The sequence below is a fragment of the Phocoena sinus genome, chromosome 2 (genome assembly GCF_008692025.1).
Source record: "Phocoena sinus isolate mPhoSin1 chromosome 2, mPhoSin1.pri, whole genome shotgun sequence".
Classification (NCBI taxonomy): domain Eukaryota; kingdom Metazoa; phylum Chordata; class Mammalia; order Artiodactyla; family Phocoenidae; genus Phocoena; species Phocoena sinus.
The window spans coordinates 117,997,976-118,015,465 of record NC_045764.1 but is presented as its reverse complement, the minus strand read 5'-3'; the positions used below and the strand labels follow the sequence as shown (position 1 = coordinate 118,015,465).

At 38.1% G+C, this 17,490-nt stretch overlaps 1 protein-coding gene across 1 annotated transcript in view; it reads left to right on the top strand.

Moving 5' to 3' along the window:
• Window positions 1-11: 11 nt before the first annotated feature.
• Window positions 12-17,490, top strand: part of FBXO33 (F-box protein 33) — a 38,211-nt gene continuing 20,732 nt past the window's right edge. The window contains exon 1 of the mRNA XM_032623188.1: window positions 12-957. Within this exon, the coding sequence (XP_032479079.1) occupies window positions 350-957 (608 nt within the window). The 5' untranslated portion in view covers window positions 12-349. The remainder of the gene's footprint in view (window positions 958-17,490) is intronic.

Here is a 17,490-nt window from a genome sequence, read left to right as displayed (position 1 = left end):
TGGCGCTCCCTTCTTCCGGAAGTCGCGCCCAGTCACGCAGGGCTCCTCCCACCACCGGTGACGTCAAACTCAGCTCCTACCACTGCTCTGCCTCCGCCTCCAGGCGCGGGGAGGGCTGCCGTTTCCTTACAATAAATCCTGCCGCTTCCGGGCCCCTAACCAGTCCAAGCGAGGGTTTTGAAGTTCTTGAGTGTGCAGGCCTCGGATGCGCATGAGTAGAGGTTGAAAGGCCAGAGCCTGGCTATCTGGAGGCCACCCCCGCAGAGGCCATTACCCCTCTCCGCAACTTGTGCTGCACTTGGTTCCGCCGAGACCCACGACGGTTCCGCCCCCTTCTTCCTTGTCATTGATGTTGTTGTTCTTGTCAGTGCCGCAGCCCCGACCACCGGGAGCCCGAACCCGAGCCGGGGCCGCCCGGGTGGCGCGGTGGCGGCGGCAGCGGCTGCGGCTGCAGCAGCTGCGACGGCTGCGGGGGCTGCTCCGGGGACTGCGGGGGCGGCCGAGGACCGGCAGCCTGCGGCGGGGCCGAATGGCTCTGTGCGGACAAGCGGCAGGCGCCGCGTCGCTGCCCAGCGAGCTAATCGTGCACATCTTCTCCTTCCTGTCCGCTTCCGACCGGCTACGGGCCTCGGCCTCCTGTTCGCACTGGCGCGAGTGCCTCTTCTACCCGGCTCTCTGGCCCCAGCTCCGCATCTGCCTCCGCGTCTCGCCCTCGGAGCAGCCACGGCTCGAATTCCTCATGCGCAAGTGCGGCTGGTTTGTTCGAGAGCTGCGCGTTGAATTCGCCGCGGAGAATTACCTGAGCGGCGGAGGCGGCCCGGGCGATGGAGGCCGCGTCGACACCAGGACTGGCGGGGAAGAAGTCGAAGCCCTGCAGCTCTCAACCCGTTGGCTGGAAGTGCTACGCACCTACTTAGAGCTGGTGCTGTGCGTGCTGGTCAGCATCCGGAACAACAGGTAGGCTCTTCGCGGCCCCTGCGTTCAACCTTCTCTCCCCGTTCCTCCTCTCCGGGGCGCAGGGTTGCCTCCTTCCTCACACCTCGAAACAGATTCAGTGCGGATACGCCCCGCCCGCTTCAGCGTTGTTCGTTGCTCTTTTCAGTGACTGGGGGGTGTCAGTTCTAATCCGGCGATTCCTTTGAGGTGGGAGGGCGTAATGGGACTCATAATACTTTATAAACAGTGAAGAACTTAGTGTTTATCAGACAGCACTCCTGGCGCCTTCCAGGCACTGTCTCATCCATCCTTTCGGTAGCAGTAGGATGGAGTTGACAGGCGCCGTCATTCGTCATTTTACAGATGGGAGAGCTGAAGCTTGGAGGGTGAGGCCCAGAGTGAGTCTTGGGAGAAACAAACCATAATCCGTTTTTTTTGTTTCTGAATCTATCCATTCAGAATAGTTCGTGGTGGAGGAAGGAGTAGGTATGCTACTGGTTTCTCATAGTTACAAGACTCTCCTTGCAAAAAATCTTTGACAGCCATTTTCTTACCGGGAATAGTTTTGATTAACTAGGCCAGGCACAAAGAGTAGGAGGAGTGTTTGTTAAAGGGATTGGGGAACAGCCTGATCATCAGGACTGGAAGTCCCTCCCCGTTTTACCTCCAGACTCAGCTTATCCCCAGTGATTCACCTAAAAGTAGCACAGTACAGCTTGGTGTTTGTGTGTGTTGGGGGAACTGGCCAGTGTCTGCAAAGAGTAAGCCCTAACGGTAGTGGTTTTGCATCAAGACTTTACTGTAATTCTGGGGCTAACTTCCTATGTTCTGGCCCATTGTCCTAATCAGTATTTTCCATTATTTATCTACCGCCCTCTCCAAAATCCTATTAATGTAGATTTTCTGTATCTGGATATTCTAACCAACCTTGCAATTAAACTATGAGGTAGAGGAAAGCTCAGAAGTTCAAAAAAGGAGCAACTTAGCAATAATAGTTTAGCAGTTTGCAAGTACCTTCACATTCACTATCTTATTTGATCCTTTCAATGACCCTGTGAGTTCGTCGGGACAACTGTTATTATCCCTATTTTATAGAAAGGAAACTGAAACAAGTGATGTGCACATTGTCATACAGCATTGTTTTTCTCTAAGAGCAGTGTTCTTCCTTTTGCAATAAATACATTATGTTGAACAGGGTGGAGTGAAGGTCCTGGTTTAATGCTAGGTGAGATAGATATTCTTAATTCTGTGTTTGAATCACAAGGGTGGGAGATAAGCATATAGCTCCAAGTTGTATCTGGAGCATGGCTCCATCATTCCAGTGGGCTGTGTATTACCCCAGCTTTTCACACCAAGCCATTTCATTTTATTACTTTGATTTTATGTGGTAAAAGAGGCTGTTCAAGGCTGTAAGTTGGTCTTGATCAGGTTGGAGACTCTTTGTCAGAGTTGAATGTATGGCTCGAGGCCCAACTGACCTAGAAGTTAGAAAGATTCAGTCAGGGAGCATTTACTACTGATGAGACCAATGTGGGGGTGGGGGGTGTGGTTTGAATTCAGCAAGTATCAATTAGATTTTTCTTGAGATCAGATAGCAGTTCTGAGCAGCCATCTAAAAATGCGTGTCTTTTGTCCAAGTAAGAACAAGTCTTGCAAAGGGCCTGGTTCCTTTTAAGTGTTTTAATAACTGGATGGATAGGTTATATAGGCAAAATAGTGGTACACCACATCAACATTTAACATTGTTCTTTACATTTCCAAGTTAAATTTACAGTGGTTTTTCTTTATGATTTCTACCATTTTACCATTTTTACCATTTCTACCATTTGTAGGTAGAAATGGGGGATATGAAACCTACCAAGTCACAAGCTTTATGTTTCCAGGCTTTGTGTTGAATTTCTTTAAACAATTCATACAATTCAGACTGTTATTTTGTTGTATTCAGTTATTTTCATGTCTTTAAAGAAAAGAACTAAAACCATAACCTTGAATTGTGGGAACTTTTCAAGGGTACTGTTCTGAGAGGATAATTGGCATTTTGTTTTGCTTGATTCCTGGGTTTCATATACACATGTACTCTCAAGAGTGACTATAGCCACCTTACCAATATCTTAGGTGTTGGGAACAAATGATGAGTATCAAAGAGGTACAAAAATGCCTCACAGAGGGTAAAATACAGTCCTCTACCTTCAGAGCTCACTTCTCTACAGGGGGCTAGGATACCTACTTTCTTGATCAACAGTAAGAGCAGAAATAAAATAAGTACTCATTCAACTGTATTAGAGGTTAAATCGGCTGAGTTTCTTCTGTAATTGTTCTACAGGAAATTGTACTTCGAAGTTCAAAACAACAGATTTAAATATGCATTTTTAGGATTTAACCTGTCAAGTTGAGTACTGCCTATTAAAATGCTGTATTTCAGACTCCTTAGGAAAAATGAGACTTCATGGACAATAAGATTTATGATAATAATAGCTAATAGACTCAGTCACTAAAAATACTTATTCTTAAACAGTAGGCATAGGTACATTGTCATCATCTGGTTTATGCTTTCCTGGACTATATAAATATTTTGCATAAACCTTTTTTGGATGAAATACTATTTGGGGGGCAGTACTTTTTTAAAAGATGCAGGCTAGAGAGATTTTGTATAAGGGTGATTTTCTTGTTACAACTCTAACTACATGTATCTAGATTGACCAATTTTATGACTGCCTGCTATATCACCTCTTAGTAGTAGAAGGTCTATTAATAATTAGACCTTAATAATTAGAAGGTCTATTAATAATTAGGTCTATTAATAATTCTTAGATTTGTTTTGCTGATTTGGCACCTGCAGTGACGGAGAGTCTTACCTTTGTATTGTTTTTTCAACATCAGTCTACTAAGACCCAATGGCTGATAAGGCAATTTAAAAATACATCTTAAAATAGATTAAAAATTATTTGGACATTTCATATTACTACCTAAGAAGGTAGGAAATGTCTTGAAGGTATTATCTCCAGCAACCCTGAGCCTTATTTTTCTTGAAATACTTTTCCCCATCATGGGGTAATAAATACATGTGATAATAACATTTCACTTTTGAGAGCTTACTTTTATTATTTGCTTTAAAAAGCCCATTTACAGAATATGTATACTAAAACATATTGGGATTCTGACCCGTCCTCGCGCCCCGAGAAATGGTTGCCTTTAGAGAAGAGATACCATACCCAACAGACTCCTTACCTTAAAACTGACAAATTTAAAGTGGCTCCATGGGGACAGCTTCAAGGTCATTGAGAAGGAAGGAGACTAACCTACTGAAGAAACTAATCTCCTCTGAGGGCTGCTGAGAGGAATTAGGGCTCTTTTTAGTCTATAGGTCCATTCTTACCATGACTGAGAACTAATAGAGGATAGGAAGATAAAACTCAACAAAAGATTGTCAAAGTAAAATATTTTTGTGTTAAAAGAAGCTGTTGAGCAGCTTTTGAATGAAGGGATTAAATTATTTCCATTTTAATGTGTTAGTTCTGAGGCAACCTTGAAAGAGTTCACCCAGTTTGATCAATTTATGTATGACCTAAGATGATAGTTATAAAAAAGTCTGGTTTTTTTCCCTCCAAATATTGAGAGCTTACTATGTGCCAAAGCAGTGAAGACAAGCTCCCTGTTTCCATGGATTCAACATTCCAGAGGGAAAAGATAGGCAGAAACAAGTAAACAAAGATTATTTCGGTTGTGAAAGTAAAAGAAAATCTGAAAATAAAAGAGGACTATGTAATAGTGACTAGGTGGCAAAATGAGATAGAGTGGTGAGGGAAAAACCTCTTCTGAAAAGGACATTTGAGCTGCAGCCTGAATGACAAGAGTCACTTATCTGAAGATCTGAGAAAATAGCATTCCAAGCAGAAAAAAACAGCACCAGCGCCTTAGGCCAAATTTTGGGCGTGTTGGAGCACTAGGAAAGAAAGTATGGCAGGACCATGTGAAGGGTGAAAAGTGGTGTCACAGTGAGCTCTAAGATGTAGCAGGAGGAAGGAATGGTGCTGGTTAGGTGGGCTTGTGGAATAAAGTTTGGACTATATCCTAAGAATAGAAGAAGTCATTGAAAAATTTTTAAGGACGAGCATAAGGTGATCTAATTTGCATTTTAAGACAATCACTCTGGTTGCTGTGTAATGAATGAATTTTAAGAATGAACAGGAAGCAGGGAGACTAAAGGGAAGCTGTTGCAATAATCTAGGCAAGAGATGATGGTAGCCTGGAGTATGGTGGAGGAAAAGAAGATTTTAAAAAGTGAATGGATTTGGAATATATTTTGGAAGTAGAGCCAAGAAGACTTGCTGCTGGGATGTAGATAGAGGAAGGGAAGAATCAAATATTTTTCATCATTTCTCTGTAAAACGCACTCAGTTTTGTTGTCCTTAGTACTGTTAAAATTATCTTTTAATAATATGTTAAATAACAATTTTAAATGTCAGTCTTATTTAAATAAACCTTTTTTTAATAACATCTGGGATTTGAGGATGATGATAATTCTTAGATGGTAATTGAGTAAGTGAATTTGTAAAGCAAATTCTGGGAAATTACTTTTAATTAATGGATCCTAAGAAAGCTAATAAGGAATACTATTATAGGCCCGTGACTGATTTCTGGAATCTCTAAAGCTGTGCCACTAGCCACATATAGCTATTTAAATTTTAATTACTTGAATAAAATTAAAGATTCAGTTAGTTGTACTTGCCACATTTCAAGTGCTCCATAGCCATATGTGGCTAGTGGCTGCCATTTTGGACAGCATAGAATAGAGAATTTCCAGCATGGCAGAAAGTTCTGTTGGACAGCACTTCTCTAAAGTGTTTGTTTTCTTTGTTTGATTTGGCTGTGGTCATTCATTAACGTTTCTGAGAGGAGGAAATATGTTATCAAAAAGTGTTATGTGACTGTAAACACATTTGATATTGAACATAGACTAAGAAAATTAGAAGTGATCTGAAAGAATTTCATGCAATGCTGTAGATTATTTTAGTTTTTTTCAGTTTAGAAAAGGAAAAAATTGCATTCTGTGAGCTCCTTTACATCACTGAGAAAGACTTCAACCGTTTTAAGCGCATCTTTTTAAAGTACCAATTTCTTATATTATTCTCCTTTTCCGTAGTTAATTAAACTTAGCTGTATTAACTCTAATTTAAGGTGGCTGTGTTTCACATTTTTACACTGATACTACTTATTACATCAAATAAATAATTTTGGATCCCCTGAAATGAAAGGAAACATACTAGAGTTTCTGCCACGGATAAAGTTTGCCAATTCTGAACCACAGAAGAGAGAAGAGGTCTTCATGACCAAGACATCAGAAGCCTTTGGGTCTCAGTTGTACTAAACAGTCCAATAGAAATCCCAGAGAAAGATGAAGAGTGTTCAGCACTCTGCAGTTAGACCTTGAGGAATCTTTCTTAAGCTCATAGGATGTTAATATTGTTTTCAAAGAATAGTTCAGTCTAACACATTGAATCTATATGTTGTAGGTTTTTGTAAAAGGCTGTCAGAAATTGTGTTGGTTGTTTGATTCACAGGGAAATTCTTACACTAGAAAGAGAATAAGATATCTCTTTTCAGTGATTTTTTAAAAAAAGTTTTATTGGAGTTTAGTTGATTTACAATGTTGTGTTAGTTTTAGGTATACAGCAAAGTGAATCAGTTATACATATATCCACTCTTTTTTAGATTCTTTTTCCCATATAGGCCATTACAGAATATTGAGTAGAGTTCCCTGTGCTATACAGTAGGTCCTTATTAGTTATCTATTTTACTGAATATATATAGTAGTGTGTATATGTCAATCCCAGTCTTCCAATTTATCCCTGCCCCCCCAATCCCCTGGTAACCATAAGTTTGTTTTCTACATCTGTAACTCTATATCTGTTTTGTAGATAAGTTCATTTGTACCCTTTTTTTTAGATTCCATTATATAAGCAGTATCATATGAAATTTATATATATATATTGAAGTGGTGTGTGTTTTTTTATTTTTTAAATTTTTTTATTGAAGTATAGTTGGTTTATAATATTGTTAGTTTCAGGTGTGCAGCAAAGTGATTTACTTGTATATTTTTTCAGATTATTTTCCGTTATAGGTTTTTACAAGATATTGAATATAGTTCCCTGTGCTGTACAGTAACTCCTTGTTGCCTATCTTTTTTTTTTTTTTTTTTTTGCCTATCTATTTTATGTATAGTAGTTTGTATCTGTTAATCCCATACCCCTAATTTATCCCTCCCCGGTACGCGGGCCTCTCACTGTTGTGGCCTCTCCCGTTGCGGAGCACAGGCTCCGGACGCGCAGGCTCAGCGGCCATGGCTTACAGGCCCAGCCACTCCGCGGCATGTGGGATCTTCCCGGACCGGGGCACGAACGCGTGTCCCCTGCATTGGCAGGCGGACTCTCAACCACTGTGCCACCAGGGAAGCCCTGTTTCTGTTTTATATATAGATACATTTGTATTATTTTTTTAGAATCCACATGTAAGTGATAACATATAATATTTGTCTTTCTCTGTCTGAATTACTATAATATTCTCTAGGTCCATCCACGTTGCTGCAAATGGCAATATTTCATTGTTTTCTATGGATGAGTAATATTCCATTGTGTATGTATGCCACATCTTCTTAAACCAATTATCTGTTGATGGGCACTTGGGTGGTTTCCATGTCTTGGCTTTTATAAATAGTGCTGCTATGAACATTGGGGTGCTTGTATCTTTTCAAATTGGAGTTTTCACTTTTCCAGACATATGCCTAAGAGTGAGATTGCTGGATCATATGGTAGATCTATTTTTAGTTTTTTTTTGTTTTTTTTTTTTGTGGTACGTGAGCCTCTCACTGTTGTGGCCTCTCCCGTTGCAGAGCACAGCTCCGGACGCGCAGGCTCAGTGGCCATGGCTCACGGGCCTAGCTGCTCCACGGCATGTGGGATCTTCCCGGACCGGGGCACAAACCCATGTCCCCTGCATCGGCAGGTGGACTCTCAACCACTGCGCCACCAGGGAAGCCCCTATTTTTAGTTTTTTAAGGAACCTCCCATACTGTTCTCCATAGTGGCTGTACCAATTTACATTCCCACCGACAGGGCAGGAGGGTTCCCTTTTCTCCATACCCTCTCCAGCATTTATTGTTTGTAGACTTTTTGATGATGGCCATTCTGACTGGTGTGAGGTGATATCTTATTGTAGTTTTGATTTGATTTCCCTAATAATTAGTGATGTTGAACATCTTTTCATGTGCCTCTTGGCCATCTGGATGTCTTCTTAGGTCTAAGAAGACCTCTACCGAACTGTCTGTTTAGGTCTTCTGCCCATTTTTTGATTGGGTTGTTTGGTTTTTTTGATATTGAGTTGTATGAGCTGTTTGTATACTTTGGAGATTAACCCCTTGTCAGTCACATCGTTTACAAATATTTTCCCCCATTCCACAGGTTGTCTTTTGGTTTTGTTTATGGTTTCCTTTGCTGTGCAAACGCTTTTAAGTTTGATTAGGTCCCATTTGTTTATTTTCGCTTTTATTTCTTTGCCTTGGGAGACTGATCTGAGAAAATATTGCTACAGTTTATGTCCGAGAATATTTTGCCACAGTTTATGTCCGAGAATATTTTGCCTGTGTTCTCTTCTAAGAGTTATATGGTGTCATGTCTTATACTTATGTCTTTAAACCATTTTGAGTTTATTTTTGTGTATGGTGTGAGGGAGTTTTCTAACTTCACTGATTTACATGTAGCTGTCCAGCTTTCCCAACACCACTCGTTGAAGAGTCTATCTTTTCTCCACTGTATATTCTTGCCTTCTTTGTCGTAGATTAATTGACCATAGGTGCGTGGGTTTATTTCTGGGCTCTCTATTCTGTTCCATTGATCTATATGTCTGTTTTCATGTCACTACCATTGTGTTTTGATTACTGTAGCTTTGTGGTATTGTCTGAAGTCTGGAAGGGTTATCCCTCCAGCTTTGTTCTGTTTCCTCAGGATTGCTTTGGCAATTCTGGGTCTTCTGTAGTTCCATAAAAATTTTAGGATTATTTGTTCTAGTTCTGTGAAAAATGTCATGGGTATTTTGATAGGAATCACATTAAATCTGTAGATTGCTTTGGATAGTGTGGCCATTTTAACAATATTAAGTCTTCCAACCCAAGAGCATGAGATACCTTTCCATTTCTTTTAAGCAACTTCAGTTTCCTTTATCAGTGTTTTGTAGTTTTCAGTGTATAAGTCTTTCACCTCCTTGATTAGGCTTATTCCTAGATTTTTTTTTTGGTTACAATTTTAAATGGGATTTTTTTTACTTTCTCTTTCTGATATTTCATTGTGTAAAGGAATGCAACAGATTTCTGTAAATTAATCTTGTATCCTGCTACCTTGATGAATTCACTTATTCTAATAGTTCTTGTATGGAGACTTTAGGGTTCTCTATGTAGAGTATCTTATCACCTGCAAATAGTGACAGTTTTACCTCTTCTCTTCCAGTTTGGATACCTTTTGTTTCTTTTTCCTGTCTGACTTCTGTCACTAAGACTTCTAGTACAACATTAAATAGAAATGGTGAGAGTGGGCATCCTTGTCTTATTCTTGAATTTAGTGGAAAGGCTTTCAGCTTTTCACTGTCGAGTATTATGTTGGCTGTGGGTTTGTTGTAAATGGCATTTTTATGTTGAGATAAGTTCCCTGTATACCCATTTTGGTGCGAGTTTTTATCATGAATGTGTGTTGAATTTTGTCAAATGCTTTTTCTGCATCTATTGAGATGATCATGTAGTTTTTGTCTTTCCTTTTGCTAATGCGGTGTATCACGTTGACAGATGTGTATACATTGAACCATCCTTGTGACCCTGGAATGAATCCAACTTGATCATGGTGTATGATCCTTTTTATGTGTTGTTGGATTTGGTTTGCTAATTTTTTTTTGAGAATTTTTGCATCTATATTCATCAAAGATACTGGCCTGTAATCTTTTTTAGTAGTGTCTTTGTTTGGTTTTGGTATCAGGGTGATGATGGTGGCTTCATAGAATGAACTTGGGAGTGTTCCCTCCTCCTCAACCTTGTGAAATAGTTTGAGAAGGACAGGTATAAGTTCTTATTTGTATGTTTGGTAGAATTCTCCAGTGAAGCTGTCTGGTCCTGGACTTTTGTTTGCAGGGAGTTTTTTTTTTTATTACAGGTTCTGTGTTCACTTTTAGTGACCAGTCTGTTCAAATTATGTTTCTTCTTGGCTCAATTTTGGCGGGCTCTGTGTTTCTAGAAACTTACCCATTTCTTCTAGGTTGTCCAGTTTTTTAAGTTGTATGTTTTTCGTACAACTTAAGTATGTATATTAATATACTATGTGTATAAAAACTGTGGTTGAAAAGATAAGTGCAAATCACAGGTCTTGAGAAGAGAATTTTCACTTTTCTGAGCAAATATGTTATTTTAGAGGTATTCCTAGTATATAATGTACCTGAAAACTGATCTACACTATAAATCCATGATGTGTGAGGTATAGATAAAAAGCCCCTAGTTTTTGTCATGAATTAAGGTAAATAAACTATTCAACATATTTGTTGAATGCCAGGCCTTGTTCTAGTGACTGGGGATACAGCATTAATTAAAAAGCTGTGCCATAATACAGCTTATTCTAGTGGGAAAACAAGACAAATAAAATATATAGTATTACAGTTGGTAATACATGCTATGACACAAAATGAACCAGTGAAGGGAGATGGGAATGGTGGAGGTGGGAAGGAGGGTTGCTGTGTAAAATGGGGAATTTAAGGAAGGTCTTAACTGCTGAAGTAGTATTTGAAGGAAGGGAGGGACTAAGCCATGTGTGTGTCTCTCTCTGGAAAGTGATTCCTAGGAGAAGTAGCAGTAAGTGGAGGAGTGGCTCTGCAGTGGAACTATGACTGGCATGGTTAAGTAAAACAGCATAGAACCAATGAGATGTAGAAAAGATCAGCCAAGTAAGAGGGAGAGGTGATATGGAAATCAGTAGGCCTTTATTGGGCTTTTATAAAGACTTTGACTCTAACTGACATGAGGAGCCATGAAAGGGTTTTGTGACAAGGAGTGACATGACCTAATAGTTCAAAAGGAATATTCTAGCTGCTGTTTTGGGAATAGTTTGTAGCAGGACAAGGGTAGAAGCAGTGAGCTGGTTATGAGGCTATTGCAGTAACCCAGACAAGACATGATGGTGGCATGGACCAGGGTGGGAGCAGTGGAAGTGATAAGTAGTCTGATTATTTATTTTTATCTGGAGGCCTTCTAGAAGTAGAATGTAAGTATGAAAAATTAGATACAATTGTTCAGCTAACATTACAGTGCTCTTTTAATTGCTACTCCCTAAATATATCTATAAAGATATTTCCTTTGGCTGTTTTTATTCATTTTGTTTTCCTTTTGTGTCTAAAAAAAAAAGAAGAAGAAAAGAAAAAAAGGAAATACCTAGGCTTTGGACACAGTTTATTTTCTGAAAGCATGGCTTATCTTTGATATTTAGCTCCTTTACCACCAAATACTTTCAAGCAGGGCCCAGTTCATATAGGCCTACGTAAATTAGAATCCGTTTGTCGAATTTCCTCAGAAACTTCTTGGCCTTCCTTACTGCAGTCATTTGGATTTTTTTTTTTTTTCTCCTCTTCTCCTCCCTCACTTTCCTGCTTCATGTGAACCCATTACTCCTTGGAATTTGCCTAAGTCTGGCCCACATATGGGCTGTGGGTTCAAGATGGTAGGACTAAGTGGAAAAGAATAAGTAAGTGGTACTCTGCACAAGGCTTCTTCCCTTCCTTTGTCCCAAATCACTGGTCTTATCACTGTTAATGCTTCGTCAGGTAAATCTGTTTTTCTATCGAGAAACTCATCATGTGTACTCTTCTATTACATCTCTTAAGTGGACAAGGAAAAAGCAGGAAACAGGGGCCACACTTGAGCTACCTTTTAACCTGGTTTGTTACTCAGATGTTGCTGGTAACTTCCAAAAAGAATCTCATTCTTAGAAACCTCAAAAAAGCAACTTTGGTTCAAGGCAAAGAAGAAAGGCTTCACCTGAGGCAAGAGACTTTGATCTTATGTATCTTAGATTCACCTTCTCAAGCCACACACCTTCTCCGTAACAAAGTCCTAGTAGAGTCACCACCATGTTTGTGGGGCAGGATAAGGTCCAGTCATATTGCCAGCACTGCAGAGAGCTGAGTGGATGTGTTCTTGATGGTCCTTAAAATCCTAAACTAGTTCTCCCAGAGAAACAGCAGTACTGAAAAACCAACCATATGAGGTAGGCAGCAGTATTATCTCTATTTTAAGGATGGTGAAACTGAGACACAGAGTAGTTAAGTGAGCTTGCCATTTACACAATTAGAGAAATGACTGCCTTTTTTTTCTAATTTTTTAGTGAAATTTTTGAACACATGCAAAAACTAGACAAAGAACCTATCATCCAGATTCAGTATTTAAAGATTTTTGCCACGTTTGCTTTCTTTTATCTGTACTGAAGTATTTGAAAGGAAATCCAAGATATAGATGTCATTTTATACTGCACACTTCAATACAAAATTCTGAAAATTATGGACATTTTTATATATAACCACAGTGGCATTAATACACTTAACAAAGTTGTCGATAATTCTTTAGTCTCACCTGATTTTTTTTTAGTCTTTTTAAAACCTTTATTTCCACTCCAAGAGTCTAAACTCATAGACATTTGTAATTTAATCACAATAACTTTTCATAGAATTGGCACACAATGCATATTTTGACAACTGAATGAGCAAAGAGTAGGAGAGCAGTCTGTAGACTAAGTTTCTAAATTATAAGTACTTAACAATCTGACTTCACTCTGAATCTGAAACTGATGACTTTTAAAAATAGGATTAAAGAAGAATGCAATTAGGTTGAAGAAATTCATTCTCTTTTTGCAATAGTATTAGAAAGATTGATTATCAAACACTTTATGATTTTGTGCTCTTTCACAGCACATCTTAGGATTTGCAAAGGGACTATTAAGTAGGTTGTATCCTATTAATATTACCATAGGAACAGAGCTAAGTTGATTTGAAGAATTAAGATGAAAGCAAATATTTCTAACCAACTGAACTGTTTTCCCAGTATGTTTTTGTTACCTGCCTTTTGAGCAAAGGCATGTTGTGGACATTGTGCAGGAAAGAACTCAGTATTGTATACCTGGAACTAAAACAGAGATCTTCCAGACAGTCTCCTTATATTAACTTGTTAAATTTTACTAACATGCAGGGCGTTAATTTTTTTTTTAAGATTTTGATGTGAATTAAGCTTTTATGAAGGTGAAAGCTATGTAAAGCTAATCTAAAGTAAAAATTCACCAGAGGTAATTCTAGTAAAATGTGAAACACCCTTTTACAAAATTGGAATAATAATATATATGTGGTTTTGAATAAACCTTTAGCCAGACTCATCAAGAAAAATCTCAAACAACCTAAACTTACACCCAAAGAAACTAGAAAAAGAAGAAAACAAAACCTAAAGTTAGTAAAAGGAAATAAATAATAAAGGTCAGAGCAGAAATAAATGAAATAGAGACTAAGAAAACAATATAAAAGATCAATGAAACTAAGAGCTGGTTCTTTGAAAAGATAAATAAAATTGATAAACCTTTAGCCAGACTCAGCAAGAAAAAAGAGAGAGGGCCCAAATCAATAAAATCAGAAATGAAAAAGAAGTTACAACCAAACACTACAGAAATACAAGGATCCTAAGAGATTACTACAAACAACTATACACCAACAAAGTGGACAAGCTAGAAGAAAAGGACAAATTCCTATATATGTGCACTCTCCCAAAACTGAACCAGGAAGAAATAGAAAATATGAACAGACCAATGACTAGTAGTGAAACTGAATTTCATTTTTTTAAAAAACAGCCAATAAACAAAAGTCCAGGACCAGATGACTTCACAGGTGAATTCTACCAAATGTTTAGAAAAGAGTTAACACCTGTGCTCTCAAACTGTTCCAAAAAGTTGCAGAGGAAGGAACACTTCCAAACCCATTCTATGAGGGCAGCAGCATCCTGATACCAAAGTCAGAAAAAGACACCACCCTGATACCAAAACCAGAAAATGACACCACAAGAAAAGAAAATTACAGGCAACAGTAATTTTCAAATTTCTGTGTTGATCACTGATCAACATAGATGCAAAAGTCCACAACAAAATATTAGAAAACTGAATTCAGCAATACATTAAAAGGATCATACACCATGATCAAGTGGGATTTATCCTAGGGATGCAAGAATGGTTCATTATCCATATATCAATCAATGTGATACAACGCATTAACAAATTGAAGAATAAAAATCGTGTGATCATCTCAATAGATGCAGAAAATGCTTTTGACAAAATTTAATATCCACTTATGGTAAAAAACTCTCCACAAAGTGGGTATAGAAGGAACAAAGTAAAGGCCATATATGACAAGCCCACAGCTTATCATCAGACAGTGAAAAGCTGAAAGCATTTCCTCTAAGATCAGGAATAAGACAAGGATGCCCACTTTCACCACTTTTATTCAGCATAATATTCAAAGTCCTAGCCACAGCAGTCAGACAAGAAAAAGAAATGAAAGGAATCCAAGCTGGAAAAGAAGAAGTAAAACTGGCACTGTTTGCAGATGACACGATACTATATATAGAAAATCCTAAAGACACCACCAAAACCTATTAGAACTCATCAATGAATTCAGTAAAGTTGCAGGATACAAAATTAATGTGTAGAAATATGTTACTTTTTTATATACCAACAATGAACTATCAGAAAGTGAAATTAAGAGAACAATCCCATTTACCATCACATCAGAAAAAATGAAATAACTGGGAATAAATCTAACTAAGCAGGTGAAAGACGTGTATTCCAAAAACTATAAGACATTGATGAAAAACATTGAAAAATGACACAAAGAGAAAAATATACCATGCTCATAGATTGGAAGAATCAGTATTGTTACCATGCTACCCAAAGCAATTTACAGATTCAGTGCAATCATTATCAAAATACCAATTACATTTTTCACAGAACTAGAATAAATAGTTCTAAAATTTGTATGGAAACACAAAAGACACTGAATAGCCAAGGCATTCTTGAGAAAGAAGAACAAAGCTGGAAGTATCACACTCTTTGATTTCAAACTATACTACAAAGCTACAGTACTCAAAACAGTATGGTACTGGCACAAAAACAGACATATAGATCAATGGAACAAAACAGAAAGCTCAGAAATGAGCCCACACTTATATGATCAACTAACCCACAACAAAGAAGCTTAAGAATATACAATGGGAAGATGTATAAAGGCAGCCTTTTCAGTGTTGGGAAAACTGGACAGCAACATGCAAAAGAATCAAACTGAACTATTTTTTCACACCATATACGAAAGTAAACTGAAAATGGATTAAAGACTTAACTGTAAGACCTGAAACCATAAAAAGTCTAGAAGAAAACATAGGCAGTATGCTCTTTGATATCAATCTTAACAATATTTTTTTGCATGTTTCCTTAGGCAAGGGAAACAAAAGCAGAAATAAACAAATGGGACTACATCAAACTAAAAAGCTTTTGCACAGTGTAGGAAACTATCAACAAAACAAAAAGGCTGCCAACTAAATAGGAGAAGATATTCACAAATGAGATATCCCATATGGGGTTTATATCCAAAATATACAAAGAATTCATAAAACTCAACATCAGAAAAACAAAAAACCCAATTATAAAATGGGCAGAGGAGCAGAACAGACATTTTTCCAAAGAAGACGTACAGATGACCAACAGGTACATGAAAAATGTTCAGTGTCACTAATCATCCGGTAAATGCAAATCAAAACCACAATGAGATATCACCTCACACTTGTCAAAATGGCTCTTATCAAAAAGGCAACAATAACAAGTATTGGCAAGGATATGGAGAAAAGGGAACCCTCCATGCACTGTTGGTGGGATTGTAAATTGATGGGGCCACTATGGAAAACAGTATGGAGGTTCCTCAAAAAATTAAAAATAGAACTATGATATGATCCAGCAATTTCATTCCTGGGTAACATGGTAAAGAAAAAAATTTTAAGGGTCGTATATATGTTGTATACATACATATGTGTGTATATATGACAACTTATTTTAAAGTTTATAAGAAGAAGCAAAAGATCTAGAATAGCCAAGACAATATTGAAGAAGAAGAACAAAGTCAGAGGACTGAGACTACCTGACTTGAAGACTTACTGTAAACTATACTAATCAAGACTGTGGAATTGATGAAAGTCTAGATAAATAGGTAGAACAGAATAGAAAGCCCAGAAATAGACACACATAAAGTCAACTCATCTTTGACAAAGGAGCAAAGGTAATATAATAGAGAAATATAGTCTTTTCAACAAATAGTGTTGGAACAACTGGACATCCACATTGGGGGGATAAAAGAGAATCAAGACACAGACTTTATACGTTTCACGATAATTAGCTCAACTTAGGATCACAGACCTAAGTGTAAAACACAAAACAACTCCTAGAAGATAACAGGAGAAAACTTAGATGATCTAGGGTTTGGTGATAACTTTTTTGATACAATATCAAAGGGATGATCCATGAAAAGAAGAATTGATAAGCTGGACTTCATTAAAATTAAAAATTTCAGTCTGTGAAAGACACTGTCAATGGAATGAAAACCCACAGACTGGGAGAAAATAGTCATAAAAGACATCTGTTAAAGGCCTATTGTCCAAAATATACAAACAGCTCCTAAAGTTCAATAATAATAAAGCAAACAACCCTATTAAAAAGTGGGCCAAAGACCTTAATAGACATCTCATCAAAGAAGATATATAATTGGCAAATAAGCATGTGAAAAGGTGCTCCACATCATATGTCAAATTAAAACGAGACGCCACTACACACTTATTAGAATGACCAAAATCCAGAACACTGACAACACCAAATGCTGATGAGGATGTGGAGCAACAGGAACTCTCATTCACTGTTTGTGGGAATACAAAATGGTACAGCCACTTTGAAAGACAGTTTGGCAGTTTCTTACACCACTAATTCTCCTCCTACCATATGATCCAAATATCATGCTCCTACCCAAAGGAGTTAAAAACTTTTTTGTCCACACAAAACCCAGCACACAGGTGTTTATAGCAGCTTTGTTTCTAATTGCCAAAACTTGGAAACATCCAAGATGCCCTTAAGTAGGTGAATGGATAAATAATCTGGTATGTCCAGACAATGAAATAATATTCAGCACTAGAAAAAAAAAATGACCTATCAAGCTGTGAAAAGACATGGAGGAAACTTAAATGCATATTGGCAAGTGAAAGAAGCCAGTCTAAAAAGGATATATACTGAATGGTTCCAACTATATAACATTCTGGCAAAGACAAAACTATGGAGACAGTAAAAATATCAGTAGTTGCCAAGGGCTAGAGGGAATAGAGGGAGGACTAGGTGGAGCACAGAGGAATTTTTAGGGTGGTGAAGCTTTTCTGAATGATACTGTAGTGATGTATACATGTCATTTTGCATT